Source organism: Temnothorax longispinosus, chromosome 4, assembly GCF_030848805.1.
Source record: "Temnothorax longispinosus isolate EJ_2023e chromosome 4, Tlon_JGU_v1, whole genome shotgun sequence".
NCBI lineage: Eukaryota > Metazoa > Arthropoda > Insecta > Hymenoptera > Formicidae > Temnothorax > Temnothorax longispinosus.
Genome location: NC_092361.1, coordinates 24,182,513 through 24,201,166, shown reverse-complemented (window position 1 = coordinate 24,201,166; position 18,654 = coordinate 24,182,513). Strand labels below are relative to the sequence as shown.

General features: G+C 35.2%; 2 protein-coding genes across 4 annotated transcripts in view; one reads left to right on the top strand and one right to left on the bottom strand.

Annotated features, from left to right (window-relative positions):
* The first annotated feature begins 1,258 nt into the window (after positions 1-1,258).
* Fstl5 (follistatin-like 5) overlaps positions 1,259-18,654 on the top strand; it is a 34,052-nt gene continuing 16,656 nt past the window's right edge. Inside the window, exons 1-2 of one of the 2 annotated variants that reach the window (XM_071774899.1) lie at positions 1,259-1,353; positions 1,757-1,998. The gene's annotated coding sequence lies outside the window, so the exon portion shown is untranslated. The remainder of the gene's footprint in view (positions 1,354-1,756; positions 1,999-18,654) is intronic. The other variant, XM_071774900.1, reaches the window with a different exon arrangement.
* On the bottom strand, positions 4,912-14,285 carry LOC139810965 ((11Z)-hexadec-11-enoyl-CoA conjugase). 2 transcript variants are annotated; one of them, XM_071774927.1, is made up of 6 exons: positions 12,805-14,285; positions 8,599-8,829; positions 8,231-8,361; positions 7,517-7,722; positions 6,297-6,479; positions 4,912-5,641 (listed from the first exon to the last, which is right to left on the bottom strand). In XM_071774927.1, the coding sequence occupies exons 2-6, from the start codon at positions 8,825-8,827 to the stop codon at positions 5,365-5,367; spliced, it is 1,026 nt and encodes a 341-aa protein (XP_071631028.1). In that variant the 5' UTR covers positions 8,828-8,829; positions 12,805-14,285; the 3' UTR covers positions 4,912-5,364. The 2 variants fall into 2 exon arrangements, with proteins under 2 accessions (XP_071631028.1, XP_071631027.1); XM_071774926.1 differs by lacking the exon at positions 12,805-14,285 and having other exon boundaries at positions 8,599-9,609.

Below are 18,654 nucleotides of genomic sequence, written 5' to 3'. Positions count from 1 at the left end.
CATGGAACTGCTGTCCAAGTAACGTTTAAAAATACATTCTTTTTTTTATATCTTTCACTTTAGAATAATTAACTTTTTTGTACGAAAGTACTTTCCTCTTTTCTCACAATCTTACTTTATCTTTATTTATTTATACATTTACATCCTTTTAGATCAAAATCAAAATTATTAATCACACTCCTGTGAATAATAATTTGAAAACTTAACGTATCGGTCCATATATTATTCTAAATGATGAAGAAAATCATATTAAATCTTGAAAATCAATACTATCTCGTCGGTGGTTCATGATACGGACTGGCTCAAAGGATAAAATAGCAGCAGCGCATTGTCAGTTTATCAGCTATCCATAATTTAAACATTGCCATTATAATTGCAACGTTTATATGTATATATAATTTGATATTACTACATTGTTAATATAGTTGGTTATAAAACATGATCTCTCATCAGTCTGTCTTTATTGTCATTCATACATTTTTCATTTAAAGTTTATAGATTATTATCAATGGAAAAGATATATTTAAATTTCAAGTTGTTTTGTATCAAATATTATAAGCGAAAATTATAACATTTTATAGTCCATAAAACTGAATAAGTTAGTCTAAAGTTTAATTTCCTCGTCGACGCTCGAGGGTGCAATATCGATGAGAGATGTCACTTTAGTCGAGATTACTGTCAAAAATTTTATATTTAGTAGACATGTGAATCTTCCTGTAACAAATGATAGGCGAATAGCGTACTGTCGGAAAAGAGACAAGAATACAAAAGGGACGCGGTTTAACACTCTTGCTTCCGTCGCGTCTTCCTCCATCTATCAGAGAAAAGGATGCGCGTCGCTGCGGCAATAAAAGATCTATTATGTCCAATTAAACAGATAACGACGAGAATTAATTAAAGATCTCGCAGCGGCGACATTACAGCTGCCTCAATACTCGTTTCACCCCCGCGCCTCGCGCGCGCGCGATTCCTCACGGGTCAACGCTCACCGACCACTACTATCACGCTCCCCCGAGAGCGACAAATTGCGAAGTTATCCCCCTCTCTCTCTCCCCCCCCCCTCGGACGCGACACTTATAGAGAATTAATAGCGGCTTTTATTGCGAGTTCTCGAAGTAACTGGCGGAATTGCCAAAAAAGTTTAAGTCGATCTATGTCGACGGCGACGCAGGCGCAAACATGCCGTTTCCATGGCGCCGTTGCTATACAGTTAGGTAATGTTGGATTAGACACTACGCCGTTTTCCAACCCTCTCCGGGTAACGTTCAGCGTTCAGTACACCCTAAACCATCGTCGCGGTTAGAGGATCTCTTGCACCTTTATACCCGCACACGTGCATATAGACACACGCAGGCAGGGACCGCACGCATATTTTACATACCTACGTATACACACGCACACACACACGTACACACGGTGTATGTACCATACGCATGCACGCCAGCGTTCACTCACGCACCTGAGGGGGAAAACGCGTGGCTATTTGCCCCCCCTGTTTACGATACGGTCCGTCCGGCCTGTGCATTCGGTAGCTCGTTTGTTTGTTCAATCGCCTGCTCTCTGCTGCTCTCTGCTCTTCCACGATCCGCCAGTGATTTCCATTCATTCACACACATACGCGTGTCTCACCCCCTCTCCCCCTCCCGTATGGTATATTCATTTATCGTCGCGTCCGCTCCGTCCCTCGTACGCCACAGTGAAGTTCGAAATACAATTCCTCGATAATCTCACGTTGATTTATGTATGTGTGCCACAGCTTTTTTAATCACATTCCCGCGTCACGTACCAAGTCACGGTCTTGCTCGACTCTCCAGCCCAGGACAGAGTATTTTTGCACCCCTTCGGGGTGCGCTTCGGCATCACCGCCGTCGGCGTGGGCCCTAAAATCCAGGCTGCGTGCACGTAATCCAGCACAGTGTCGTGGGACGAAAGTGGCGGGTGGTGTGTTTACCGTGGTGGCGGCGAGGGTATTATCCTGACGGGACTAAAACTGGTCAGGTCAGTAACGCGGGGTGAATCGAGTCGCTTGGACTCTTCGCGTCCAAGCGCTCACATATCCCATTGTTTTTAATTCTTTTAATTTCAGATCTAACGAAATATTAAATAGGTTTAGCGTCCTAAACGATTTGAGCGATCTTATGTGTGTCTCAAATAATCCTTTTAGTTAAATTGTTTTCTTTTTAAGAAAATATGCTTATAAATTCGCGGTACACAGAGTTCGGAATGTTCCTTTGTAGCTATACCATCGAGGAAATTTTACTTTTATATATAGTTTGGCATGAAAATACCTGCAGTATAAAAATAAACGTTGTTATTTTTGCAATGCATATTTTTCGAATTTTTGACCAACTATTTTTCTCTCTTATTTCTCAGAAAGAAACTTGTAATATTTTATTTTGATGTAAAACATTTATGCAAAACTGAAAGTATTATCCGAAATCATATAAATAAAACTTACTTTTAAATTATTTTACTTTGTAATTTACAAAATTATTTTTAAGCATAAAAAAGAAATTAGAAACGAAAAAGAGAAAGAGAGAGAGAAATAGAATATTTTAATATATAACAGATATTTACGAGTTATGTTCCATTGTTATTGAGTAAGAAAAATGTATACAAATTAATTAAACCATACGAATATCACCTTTAACAATTAAAACAACAACGATCACCGTTAAAACAATATGCACACACGTTAGTATATCATCTTTAACGTGTGTTTCAGCAGTATGTTTCATAATTATCCCATTACTTGGTAATTTTTCCTGGAAGCATGTATAAAATAACATCGTGCGAATCGAATATAATTACAAGTACGTTCTACCTAATGGTTTAATTAGCGATAAATCGTAGCGATTCACTTGTATCCCACATGTGCAGCCGCCGTCGCGTGAAAACACGCGACGGCAGCGGCTTTTTTCTCGCCCTAGATTGTCGACGGTGACGCTCGTGACGCGTCGAGGGAATGCGGGAATGTTACGGTCCCCGGCCCGGCCACATTTACAGAAACATTAGAGAAAATGATCGATACACGACAGGTCGCTATGACAAAAATAGACGAATGTTCGTAATGCGCCCGCATAGAGGTAAATATGTTCCGTCGCTGCCGCGCGCACCGGCTATGTATAGAGGTAGTAGATAGTAGGTAGGCATATATGCGCGCATAAGGGTGCGTGACGCGCGACACGGCGCGACGGGGTCGCGCAGGCGCTACCTGTAGACTCCGCGGAATACGTGATGATAAATACTAAATTTAACCCCCGGGTGAAACGGCGCGACGTCAGGCTATCCGGATCGATAACACTTTTCTGGCATCTCCCTTTCTTTTTTTTTTATCGGCGAAACGTGACTTCGCGTATGTAGGACGTTTATGTATATATAAATCGTTGACCGCAGAGGTCGGCGGAGGCGCGTGCTCCTCTCCACCCGGTGTGATACACCCGATACTACCTATCATATGACAAAGCCTTTATTAAAATTCCGCTATCGGCCTGGAGCAAAAATTTGCGTGAGGCTTATAGAAGATACGGCGAAGATTGTTAAATATCTAGATACTTGTTATAAAAATAGAGCCTTTAAATTTTGATAGGATTTATATTTTTTTAATATAACTGAAATAATATTTTTTTAATTAAAGCGTAAAAAAAATTTATGCATTAATTCTACTAATTAAAGCTACGGTTACTATTTTATAATTATAATATATGATCCTAAGCTAATATATTAAAAATAAACGCAAAATATTCTAGGATCGACGAATTACATAAAGTTATAATTTATGCTCTACGCATTAATTAACTTTCAATTAGTTGTGCTTTATGAATACTTTGCTACAAGTTGCATATTAAAACTATCATAATTTAAACATAGAAATATATCAATTTCTACTCCAATTTTTTATAAAATAAATAAATTACAAGTACTTTTAAATTTGCTGTTGTGAACGAATAATATTAATATATAATATAATAGATATAATTAAATAATTTATTAATATTTATTATATTAATATTAATAATATCTGATATTAGTTGTAAGTTGTAACACATATTTATATGCTAACAATTAGAATCCTATAACATTATTAAAAGCTATTACATATCATTTGATGATTTTATTTAATTGTGTAATAGAACATATATAATCAGCCTTTTATATATCTACATTGCTCTTCATATGAAAATGTTCTCTAAAATATCAATATATTATTTCACATATATCCATATAATACGTGTTATGCATTTCACGTATGAGAAATTATTAATATAATTTTAACGAACGTAATTAAGCAATGTACATCATCCACGAAAATTCGCGGATAATCCATCTATCAAAAGCAGTAATATCCAGTGAAGATAATGTACCTATACGCGTATTCCACTCCATATTCCATAATATTCTTTTAATTCGAAGATACAGTGATCATGCATAAGATATGACTGCAAACATTATTCTATTTATTCAAGTTCGGAAAAAAGAAACGCCGGGACGGTCGGGGAAAAAGATTACAATTATTTATATTCGAATCAGCAAAAAGGAAGTAGGATGCTACCTAATTTTTAAAAGACAGCCTCCCTTTTCCCATTGTGTACCTCAATCAACAATCGGAAGGATAAGGGCGACAGTAATTTAAACTACCTTTTTAAAAGCTTAAACATATTAATTTAGATTTAATTTTTTCAAACATTTTCTAAGATGATTAACAAATGCTAATCTTCTTTTCTCAAATTTATACATACTTCTATCTCGATTTTTTTTAACATTGTTTCAAAGGCCAATAAAGTAATGTATACACACGCGCGTGATGTGTGTGTGCGTACATCACAAACTCTCTGTAATAATAATAATAATAACGCTTTCTGAACTTTTATATAAAATAGATGCATTAAATATCTTACAAAGAAACCGCTATTGTTAGATAACACATGTCTCAAAATAAAGTCCGCATTCCGGTGAATCCGTTACATTGAGCGATATATTCAAAATAACTTGCGTGTGAACAAATGTAAAACATTTTATCGAATACGGCATATTAAAATGCATTTACTTACATATGTGTATTTACCACATGTAACATTGTCATGCTAAACTCGTGGAACACAGAGATTTTAAAATATGTCGAAATACAATTACATTCTCGATTATATTGGTTCTAATAAAAAATAAATAATTATCAAAATTATATTTATATCTTATAGGTTTTCTTATATCTCTTATATATATCTTTTCAAAAACGGGTTAGATCATTGTTATAATAAATTTAAAAATTACATTTTGTTACTCTACGAAGAAATAAAGTTAAAATGACATGTACGAATTTAGTACATGCACTTTCTCATTCTTTTTAACTTCTTCTCTTTCTTTTTATTGAACATCTGATATCTCGGGAATATTTATCCGGCCTCTCGTACCATCACCTTCATTCGCGCAAAGTCTATCGACGAGCTTAGCGTTTGGTGTCTTCAAATCATACGCCCATCCCAACCAAGCCATGAAATCTATAAAGGCGGTAGTCAAATTGAGACGGTAGAAGCCAAGCTCCGCAGCCTTGTAGTCCCACGGGAAGCAATGATGGTAATTGTGCCAACCCTCGCCAATGGCAAAGAAGGACACCACAGGATTCTCTGTTGACTTAAGAGTTCTAGAACAAGAAAAAGAGAAAGGGAAGTTTCGCTTGATCCGGGCCGATTACACGAACGAACTTTCGCTGGAATATCATGCAACAGATTATTTAAGCGGAATAACACCTTAGAACTTCTATCTGCTTCTATCTATACAGGTGTGAAATAAACTTTGATAAATTTCCCATCATTATTTAAAAATAATTTACAATAGTAGGAACCTGAGACAGTATTGAGATTTTCCTAAAATTTTGTCTATTTTTTATAATAGATAATAATTTAGTAGGAAAAAACGGATATTCTTTAAAATGGAATGGAAACCTCGGTATATTTACAATATTCAACAATGTTAAACATTATATGAGAATCATGGATAGTACAATAAAACTTAACTTATTAAAAATATGATTGATACATCTATTTAATAGAAGTATCTATTAAAAATTATACAACAATATCAATTATTGATGTTATCGTTAAACCATTGTCTTATTTATTAGAATATCTCCCTTATTATTCTGATTAAATCCTTATTAAACTGCAATCAAAACCTGTAATCTTTTATATTGAATTAAAATTTTTCCCTATTTATATCTAAAGCACGATCCGAACATTATGTTGGCCAATTTTAATGACAATCGTGTAAACGTGATCCCCTAAAAGATTGACGGGTACCTGTTGTACGGTCGGTTGCCCCACAAGTGAGCGAAACTATTGACAGAGAATGTAAAATTTAACGACAATACGTAGCGGACGATCACGCTGCTTATACTTATATCCCAGGATTCGTTCCATGCGTAAACCGGTATCACAGCCGGCAGGACAAAGCACAGTGGCACCATAATCAGCGGATGATACCTGCAATGAAAAAGCGTTAATAAGCGTTACACACATGCGAAGTTCAATAACAGCGTAACGGCATCTTGCATCCTTTATAAGGCGCCTCGACATAATTCGCAGTTTGCGAAACGCAAGATAAGACACGCACAGTCTACATGTCAATGTAACCTCTATACACAGAGAGGTTTGATTGACAATATTGACATGTAGACTGTAGACTGTGCGTGTATCTTGCGTTTCGCGAACTGCGTATTATGTAGTAGAGGCGCCTTTATATTTATGGCCGTTTGATCCAAGTGCATAAATCAAAATAAATTGCAATACTGGCATTCAATTCCACTCCCTAATGAGACATTTCACACTGATTGATTACTACTTAATCTCCCTCATCTCGGGGAACAACGCGTCACGCAATTTTAAACACTTCAGATAATTACGAAGCGATTTCGCGAGCAATCCAACTCAATCATCGTGATCTTTTTTCACAAATGTCGAACCCCATTCCCCATTTCCGTTTGCTTTTCACACACTTTGAATACAAATCGTGTAATATTATCTAGATCTTGTTCTTCACGAGCATCTCTTCAAGCTTCTTTTTCCTTCTATTTCGAGCATTCATTCAGCTGAATATAATGAGGAATCAGTTCGTAAGTTATTATTATTATTATTATAGAATACTTTGTCATACTACATTTTCTTATTTCGCGTTTTTTTTTCTTTTATTATTATTTTAGGAAAGAAAAGGTTTTTGATACTTTTTATGTCAAATTTAAATGAATTGAAAACAACATGTGATAAGAATAATCGTTCATTTCTTGAAAAACATGGGAATTAATTGATACGAATTCCATTGGAGATACATTAAAAAAAAATTCTATTTTGTTACGACGATTGATGGTAATGGAAACTGACATATGCCAGTAAATTCACTCAATCATATTCGATCGTTGCAAGTCAATCACGCAACTGCAATTAATTATATGTTTCTCGAACGTGAACGTTTCATTACGGATCAGTTAAAAATTACTTTGAACATGCTGAATTGTTAGACTCACTTGTCGACAAAGCGTATTACAGGATCGGCAGCGATATCGCTCATATCCACATTTTTACCGTACTCCTTAACCGCCGGATGATGCTTCATCATTAACCAGCCAATGTGCGAGAAGAAAAAGCCGCGGTGAGAGTTATGCGGATCCGCGCACGTATCCGTGTATCTGTGATGTACTCGATGGATACGAAGCCATTTAGACGGACAAATCTGCGAGAAAGGGAAAATTCCAAGCTTAATAATTAGATTTATAAGTAATAATTTCTTTTAAAATCCCCGCTGAGAAAAAACTTGACTACTAATTCCTCAAAAAACCCGCAATCGCGCAATTGCGAAATTCCAAATCAAGAAATCTGAAATTTTCAACAATTATATACCCAACAACTATTGCTGTATTGGTCCAAAAGATATTAACATCATAATGCGTGGAAATATTCTTGAATCGGTGAATGTAGGCATATGCAGCAAATAAATACATTAATCACAGAGTTAAATATTACATAAGCATTTTATTAGCGAGAGTATAGGCAGCAAGTGTAAATGTATAAAACGTTATTGTGTTACTATGCGCATTCACAATCATCTGATGATCTACTGCAAATTCCTATTGCAAAAAAGTGAATCTGTCTGAAAATAACAACTTGTGGCAAATTATAATAAATTTTAATGTGAAGCTGTTAACTGGCCGGATTACGATTGTAATATTTAAGAATCTTACCTGGCCAGCCATACAGTATAAAGAAACAAGTAGTATTCTGAGTGGCAATTTAGCGCTATAGCTTCTATGTGCCCAAAGACGATGAAGACCAGCTGTTATGCCGACACCACACGTAAATAGATGTAAGATACCTGGAAATAAGCAGAAAATAAAATAAAAATAAGATCAAATTTATTCTTTTATTGTTTAACATGTAATGATGATGAGATGAGAAAATTTTTATAAGAAAATATTAAAATAATTTTTTACTTATAAACGATTTAAAATGAACGATTTATGAATTAAATTTGAAGTGTGTAAAGAAATAATCTTATTATATATGTATATAAACAAAATTATAATGAAAAATTACTTTAATAAATACATACACCATATCCAGGTCCAAAATTTCGCTTCACGAAATCGCGTAGCAAATAAATAGATCATGGCAACATGAAGAACGGCGATGCCAATAATATTCTGCCAAATTAATGGCTGCTCCGCTGGCATGTGCTTCGGTGGTTGATTGAGAATCGAATTTCTGCCATTTTTTGTTATCGCCTGGACTAATTTTCGATTTTTATTGCCCTCGTATTCGGTTATCGTTGAACTATACATTGCTGAAAATGTTTGGAGCAACATTTGTTTAATTTAATTTATTCTATCTCGTTTACCTACCATCACCTATCTTGTGCGAGCTTATATAAATATATGGTGACAAAAGACCGTAAAAGAATCGCACTATTTCAAGAGAAACGAGTATGATAAATCATAATTTTATGTATAACGACAGTTATGTCGTCTGTTTTCAGGTATCAAAAAATCTTTATTTTATTCTATCAAATCTTTATATACCTATTAATTTATGAAAATATTGGCTAGGTATAGTGCAAAAGAATTATATTTTTATAAATTCACAAAATAATCGTGTAAATTTAAAAGAGTAGGTACAAATATCAATCTCTAACGTCACGAAATATATTAATTTATAAAATAAATCAGAAATTTTTATAATCGTTTTAATAATTAAAATAATAATACGAAATTGAATAGAGAACAAACTGTCATAATAAAAAAAAATATATATATACATCATCATTCGCCGCGAAGTATTAAAAAATCCAAATTTGTTTTAACGTTAAAAAGTCAAATAATATAAACATCATAAATGAATCAATTACGTTACATATAACATATTATTTACAAAATTATATGGCGAGCGCATTATCCGGGCGAGGATTTCATATCGGTCTCGTTATAGAGTGATCTCGTGTTAACAAGCACCCATTGTTAACAGTATAACTGCCTCGATGTCCCGGCGCGTGTAATTATCTGCATTAGACGAGCATCTGTAATCGCAGCGTCGAACGAGACGCGTTTCCCAGCTCGCGTGTACGTCAATGTGCGATACGCGTGGTTGCACACCATTTATAACGAGCGTAATTTCAACATCTGCGACTCTCTCGTGGCAAAGTGAATAGCGTTCCCGCACTCCCGCGCGAAATGCGAGAACGCAAGTTCGTGGTCAAGGCAGTTAAGTACGCGTCACGCATTGCCAACCGATTCATTTCGCCGACACGCGTTTGACCGAGTTTGTTGTGAAAATCAACGTGAATTGTATTATATATTTAAAACGCTACGAGCTACGATGAAATTATGCTATGCTCTTGTGATCCCAACGAATCAACACATACATATTTATACATGTATAATAAAAAAGTTTTGTAATAAAAACTTGAAGTATAAAAAACTGTTTACACAGTTCGCATACATCTAACATTAGTCTATAACTGTAAATAACGAAACCCGCTTTATATGAACATCTCATAAATACATTCTTAAAATTTACAAGCATTAAGTATATTACCTGCTTCTACATTAGAAAACATGCTTGAAATTCATGACAGTAAACCGCAAAGTGTTTTGATTCGCGCGATTAAACAATCGATTATGAATTTTTGTTATGGCAACGTGTCCAATTTCTAATTGATACGAACTCGATTAAAGTATATGAAGTAGAGGTATGAAGAAAGTAAAAGCGTATAAAATCGCGATGAAAGATGTGATGCGCTTTCCATATAATAAATCATTACATCCTGATAATTCAGTCGTGCATTTGATATGTAAAGGTTTAGTCTCTCGATGTGATAATCATAATATAATTATAAGAATTATGATAAATGTCACCAAGTTCAATGGCGGTCGCACAAAGAACTTTCTTCAAGACAAAACCAGTTCTGTGAAAGTAATTAGAAACCTTCTGGTACCACATCAATAATACTAATTGTATTTTTTCGCTATTAACATACTCTACGTTTTATTATGATTATTAGATTCCATGGGCAAGATTTTTCTCGCTATATACATATATAAACATTGATGGAACTTTTTATGTCTCGAGAAGAATTCGTTATATCACGAGGAGAAGTAATTCTCGGATGATATCGATTCACTACAGAAATAAAAAAGGAAAATAAGGTTGCTTTCCACAGTTTTCTATATACTGAAACTAAATTGATCTGACAGTTGCAACATCCAAATTTAATAGATAATGGTAATTGAAATTTAAGCTAATGGGCTATTTCGATATCGGAGCATTTTCCTCGTAAGTATAAGAGGTCTCGAATTATACTCAAATTAATATGTGAAACTTTATTTCTTTAAAATAGGTGACACGATTTGTTCGGCTTGCGACAAAGTGTCATCAAAAACTGCGGTTACGTCATTTTTCGTTCGACGCCGTCGATTTCGTAGAGTCTTTATCGGCGATATTCGCGCGTCGTTTAATTCCAACAGGCAGCGGTACCGTAATCTACGGTGTAATGGCGGTCGTACACCCCCGATCGTAGCCCGCTTATAAAGCGCGGTCGCGGCAGAAATATCCCCCGGCTGTTTTGTTTCCCCCGCGCAATTCGTGTAAGGACTCGTGCAATGACTTACGTTAATATGTATGAACCAGCCGGGGGATATTTCTGTTGGCGCGCGGCGTATACGCGGATAATGCACCACTATCGCTGCCACCTACGCTGCTCCAGATCCCGCGGTTTACAACCCCTCCTTTCTTGTAATCCCACCGTGGGCTTAACGTGGCGAAAATACACGCTAAATCGCGTTCAGTGCCGAAACAATGGGCAAGAAAGTACGATTGCGCACGAGCCCGTAAAGTTGAAATAGCGTGGATATTCGCAAATAATATTCTGGGGGCAAATAAGCCAATCTAATACCGTGATATTTATCGGGATTGTACGTAATCTGTTTCTAAACACGAAATCGATATGTAACTTGCACGAGCAGGTACGTTGCGCAATAAAGCACAGTTATATATGTAGATATGTAAAACAGTTTAGTTGATTCATATTATCTCGTGTATTTGTTACTCATATTTATCGGCAGAAAATTCAAAATTTCTATTAGTAACACCATCGAATATTGCGCCAAAATAATTCAATTACGTGCACTCTCTTGTTAATATACCTATTAAACGCTTCATGTCCAAAACAAATTGTTTACACAATGCCATGTATTTATATATTATCGATTATTTAACAATTGATAATGTTATTATAAATGTGTCTCTCCGATGTATCAGTGTTCCTCCGTTATTCAGGCCATGACGCGGGAAATGTTTGATGTATCAAATCGATATATCTTGATAACTTTCATGAGAACTTCATCAAAGTTACAACTTGGTAAGAGGAAAATCATGCCAGTAGCCTATTCAGAAAGTATGTCTATCCGCGTATATTGTTATGCAGCGAGGTCGATGTTGAAATCTATCGATAAGCACCGCTGTCATCCTATAAAGCCCGGGCGTTCTCATTATACCTTGATCATGTACCCTCTCTTCTCGAGACGAGTGGATATATGGGATATTCGATAATATTTTCGTTAACAATATTGTCTCCAATAGATAAAGTTAGAATAATTACTTAAGAGGGAATAAACAGTATTTAATATTCTTAATCTTCTCGTTATCGTAAGAAACAAAAATAATATTTAAAAAAAACATTTTAAAGAGTCACGCAAAAAAAGTAAATGTTTTTAGAAACTGAAATAAATATTTAAAATAAAAATTCAATATTTAAATAAAAAAATTAATATATATTTGCGTTTGATAAAGTTTTTTAACAAATAAATTCGAATTAAATTGAATTATAACAGATATACGGCTTGAAACTTTAAAGATTACATATGTGAGTTGTGAAAAATTATTAATTATTAATTAAATTACTAAAACAAATGAGCTTTCGTATATTTATGTTTACCAATATGAAACTAGAAAATTCTTGAAGTTTCTCTTTTTGGTGGTACTACTTAAAAAAGAAGGTATACGTTTTTAAGAATTAGACGATATGTATAAGTATCTACGAATTTGATATCACCAAAATACTACACATCGTATTAACATCTAATTACAAAGGTTCCAGATTTTAGATAATTCCGAATTTGTCTATTTTTGTTCTTTTGCAATGTTAATATATAACTTCCAACAGAAAGATAAACATTATTTTGTTGCATACTTCGAAACTCAACTTCATAACACGATTAAAAAAACTCATGCGATATACAATAACTTTACAACACGTTATACTTACTTAGGTCGAAGGTACGCAAATGTCCTGCAAAATTGTGTCAAACACGAACTATAGATAGAATAAAAGACCGCTCGGATGTACGACAGGTACCGTACTGCTTCTCTTCGAACACGTTCAATACGATCTTCGGAATATCATACCGCGTTTATAAAGAGGCCCGTGACGCTAATTTATTTAAAGAAACGCTTAGGATTCGATAGTGGAAGGAGAAACGGCCGCGCGTCTTGATTCGCGGGTCGGTGTTCTACATTGCAGTCAAATACACATCTTGTCCATCAATCAGAACCCCTTTCGCTATTCTTCGATTTAAGATTCTCTCTTAATTTTTATAAATATCCTGTTATTTATAGCGCCGATACGTTGATGATGTCAACATGTCGTGTTGACATTACATAATAACACAACATACTGTTACGTACTCCGTACAGTAAAATGCAAATTTATGGAAAAACTTGTATTATTCCGAGATTATATTAATGATGGAATTTCATTTCACTGCCTGTGAAAAAAATTTGGTTATTCAAAATTCTATTCTTAAATTATCATATAATTTCTAAGCGATTTTTGAAGTTGTTAAGAGATTTCATCAATACAGTATGATGAATTCATTAATCCTTTGTTGTGTAAAAGAATATTAACAGACATAAAATATTAGGTTTTAAATATTTGAACTGTTTCTCTACAATGGTAATGTTGTACTTTATATTTTTAAGGACTCCAAAAAACTTTAATTAGTTACATTTTCACACTAACACTTTAATAGTCTTTTGTAAAATATTGATAGTTTTTATCGCCCGCTTTGTTATATATATATATATATATATATACACAATTATATTTTACATATTCGCGTATCTATTACTGATATAATGCAGGATGGATATGATTGTGAGCGGTAGAGCAGTTTCCGTTTACTTATGAGAAAAGAGAGATCGTAAAGCACTTTCCTTTCAAGCATAATTAAACGGAAGACTTTCCCAGTTTGATACATGAAGCATCATATTTGTGACATGAGATTCTCACTTCTTCTTGCTTCATTGCGCTGTATAATTTTATTCAATAAATTTTATTCAGTCGAATTATATTTATTTTGCCAACTATCTAACCAGCACTAGCTATTAACTTGTTGCCGTAAATGACGAGGCTCCGTAGTGTTTGTGAACTTGTTTATGCACTGTAAAAGAATTGAAGAGGACAGGCTGTCCAATAACAATAACAGGGTGAAACGTCGAAGCAATCGGTGAAACAAGTTAGATGTGGTTGCAATTGACAGCACAAAGGATACGTTTGCAGACGCGGAAAAGGAGGCGACGGAGGAGGAAGAATTCTCCTCCCTCTTTCTGTGATACCGATTGTCGCCGTGTTTCTTCCGCGCTTCGATTTGCTCGACGTGGAGAACGTTTTCTTGAAAGCCCTCTCTCCATTGTCCTTTATCGCGTATCCTTTCGTTTTCGCTGTTGCAGCAACATCTGCCTTGACATCTAGGGAAAAGAAATCCCATATTTTTCTTATGTATGTACATTATATTTAACAATATCACGATTTAATAGATAAAATTACGTAAACATCTCATTCTTTTTTTTTTAGAGATATTTATACAGAATTTTAAGAAAAAAGGATAGGTAAGATAAAGATTTTCGAAACAGTATAATTTTTCAAATTATATTTACCTTTAATTAGAGAATCGATAAGATCCTTTCTACGAATGCTGGCTCGCTCATCATTAATTACTTCATTATCGGTTGCCATTATTGGAATCGTAGTTATCTCATGTGCATTTGCAAGCGCATCCACATCTGCGCTCGCATCTGTTCTGTCGCCTAATGCTCCATAATCAGCAGGTGCGTTTCTTGTATCAATTATGGCAGCAATTTTCGCAACAGAGATTGCAGTAAAGTCTACAGCTTCACTATCAAGTTCATTTTCTTTAGCTACAGCAACATCTTCTGCAACTTTTCCAACGGGAATTGCAGCAGAGTTTGCAACTGCATTGGCAGGCGCTTTTCTTCGCTTAATTTCAACAGTACCCGCAGCAATGGGGATCGCGGTAGAATCTACGGTTGCGTTTGCAATAGCAAATATTTTTCTTCTTTTTATTGCAGCGGCATCCGTATTCACCGTATCAATTTTTGCAACGGTATTCGCAGCAGACTCTGCAACATCAGCAGGTGCTTTTTCTGTTTTAATCGCGGCAGCATCCGCAACAACTTTAACAACTTTTGGAACGGAGATCACAGTAGAGTCTGCAACTGCATCAGCAAGTGCTTTTTCTCCTTTAATCGCGACAGCATCCGGAACAACTTTCGGAACGGAGATTACAGCAGAATCTGCAACTGTATCAGTAGGGGTTTTTCTTTTCTTAGTTGCGTCAGCGTCCGCAACAATTTTCGGAACAGAGATCGCAGCAGAATCCGCAACTTTATTAGCAAGTGCTTTTTTTCTTTTAATCACGGCGGTATCCACAGCAACTTCTGTAACGGAAATCTGCAGATCAGTATCTGCAACTGCGTCCACAGTAGTTGGTCTCATTGGGATTGTAGGAGTGACATCTGCAACAGCTGTCGTCATGGCAATCGTAGCGACAACAGCTTCTCTTGTCACTGCGAACAGTTACGTATCGATCCATGAACTCGTTTGCAATCACGTCGTTTATTCTTGGATAGAATCTATACTTATCTAGATTTTTATAAAACGTATAATAGCTTTGTTGACCTCACAAGAATAATGAATCGCTCGTTTTATAAAGGAGCTTATTCTCAAAAAACAGGCTATTACTGGGTCTGTTTTATATAAACATGCATTTTGTAAAAGTGCTCTATTTGAGATAACATTAAAATAGCGCTTCATTTAAGGGAGATTTTTTTATTCATTTATAAGAAGGGAGCTTTATTTTTAAATTAAGCAAGATATTTTCTCGTATTTTCCGAAACATAAAAGCTCTTCTAACAGCATTCTTGTCTAAAGCGATTGAATCAATTACTGGCTAAATCCGCGGCCTCCTTTTTAACGAGCTCCTCACAGCGACATATTAAACGACCGTGAGGAACATGAGGCAAACCACCGTCGACCCAGCAACCGCTTTGAAGCTCCTTCGATGTTAGCTGCCGAGAGAAATACGGTTGTTTCTCATCCGAGTCCCCACGAGTGTAAAACGCTCCGCGTATACTTTTGACTTGCGTGATCTCTGTTACGAGACACTTGCCGAGATAACTGATCCGAATGTAGAGCGAAATCGTGGCGGCGGTATTCCGGAAGTTCTCGTCCAACAAAGTGTATGTTCCCATCATAGACCTTAAATGACATATTCACCGTATTATTAAGCCTCCTAGGATTATACAGGACGTCCCTCACTAAGCATACTTCCATTGAAAGGAAAAGTAAAATACTTCAAAAAGGAAGTACACTTTTCTACGGATTTCTCGGCCAATTGCGTCGAGACATTTCTTTTTTCAAAACATCGCTTAACACTAAATATAACAATCATATATTTTATAATATTACTTGCAAAAGTAATAATGAGGTAACATTTCTGTAACATTAGCTCTTTCTCGATAATCAATTTTCAACGAATATCTTAAGACAAACGCAATCGGACAGTGAGAGTGGAAATAGTTTTCGACGAGAAAAATTCCCGCCCAACGTCAATAATCAATAATTCGGTTTCCGGGGTTATCACCTCGAAATAATCTGCCGTTTATAGAAGTCCGACAAGTGTTCGGCCAATTCGTTCCGCTCGCGGATTTGTTTGGCAATGCTGTTTAGCAGATTATCAACTGGCACAGCGGCGAAGCCGATTCTCTGGCGCGAGACCATCTCAAAATACTTGCACACTTGTTTCCGAACATATAGCTGAACATCGACGCCGCTCGCTTCTTTCTCGAAGAAATCTGTCGGCACGGAAAAGACGATGGACCTGCCACCGTAAAATTTCTCGTTCTCGTAGTTGGAGCCTTGATAAGGACGATAATCGCGCCGGTTCGGTGACAGCGATATCCAATCCTTATCCAGCATGCGAAACGTGACGATAGTTTTCTTCAGGATGACTTTGTCAAGTGCCGTGGTCCAAGGGACAAACAACTGTTACACGCAATCAGATAATTAATACTCTGATAATTTTGCAAAATTTATTCGACTATTGCTAATGGTAATCAAAAGGCATTAATATATTTTGTACTGAATTAAAATTATAGAAATGGCCTTAGCTCTTAGACTAAGGGGCCTATTCTGTAAACGGTTAACGACATCGTTACGTACTTTGCGCAGATATAATATACCACAGAAATGTTGCGCAAAGCACGTAATGATGTCGTTAACAGAATAGGCCCCTCTAGTCCTGAAAAATATCTGCGGAAAAGTATCTATTGCATCCCAGAATTTCTATTGACGCTTTTTACAAATATTTCTATATATACAATATAATATAAATCATATATCGAAATTACATTGGTACACAAAAAGTATTCGCTTACGTTTTCCACGGCAACCTCTAACATCATTAAGTGCGAGTCATGTGAAAGAATGAGCGATGACATTGCTCATGAGTTCGTGTAATACATATCACAATGTTATTCCATCGTCGTGAGCGTTAATTTTACGATGATTTTTGTTAGTAATATACCAGTTACGATTCATTTTTCGGCGTTATGTCATGTTTTCTACGACTATATAATTTGTAGGTTTGAACGCCATACGCGTCTGAAAACCAGCAGAAGTTGACGCTTGTTTTGCATCATACATTGTTTTGAATGCTCATCGATATTCAATATTAAAACGTATCCCTGCATTTGCTCGGAATTAAAAACTCAATCTGCTCACTCATACAGAAGGATAAGAATAAAATGTATAAACGTTATGACTAATATAAAACTTATAAATTGTCAAATAGCACGACAAACAATTTTACATATGCAATGAGAAATTTTTACGAAAAGTCTCATTTACCATAACTTTACAATTAAATTTCAAACTTTAATACTACATTAAGTTTATTTAATTTATAATATTTATTTTTGTTAAACTTATTTGAAATAAATTCAAGAATATGCGGTCACTTATATTTGGACACTTAGATATTATTTATTTAATTATTACAAAATTTGTCAATATAACGCATATATTCATTCGTTCTTTAAGGAAAAAATCCATTTGATATTAATTTCAAAGAATTTACTATTAGCGTTATAATGCGATAGTGACGCATAAAGCATATTATGTAACGCTGAAAAAAGTTGTTCAAAAGTTACTTGCCCTTTCCCTGCGAACTCTCATGTAGCAAGAAATTCGATTTAGCGGAAGAAAGGCAAATCCTGTTGAGATTCATTAAACCGACGTTTCACTGCGAAACTTTGCATCATTAGTAACTCACAAAAGAATGGAAACAGACTTATACATTTGTAGTTGCCAAATCAGCCAAACTGTAACGCAATGTCGTAATATTGTAGACCGAAATGCCAGATTGTCCAGCCACAGAATGGCTAAACGATTCTTTCTTCTTGTACAGATCAAAGAAAAGTTTTTGTAATGTTTATATACTCTATCAAAAGATTTCACATTCTATATCGCTGACTTTTTAGTATGTAATGTTCTGTATTCAATATTATATCTATAAAGATCTGTCTCTGGCTATTTTATGTATTTTGCAAAAATATTATTTTAAAATATTTCACATTTTATATACAAATTTTCTCTTGACACAAAAAGATTATTAGCAGTACTTTTAATAATTTAGAACATCAAACGCGATTCTTTGAAAAAAGGTAATACAGTAGGATATATTTTAAAAATGTTTTTTAGTTGCAATCTTCAGTTGCAACTCTTTTCCTCTTCTAAAAAGGTATTATAAAAAATTAA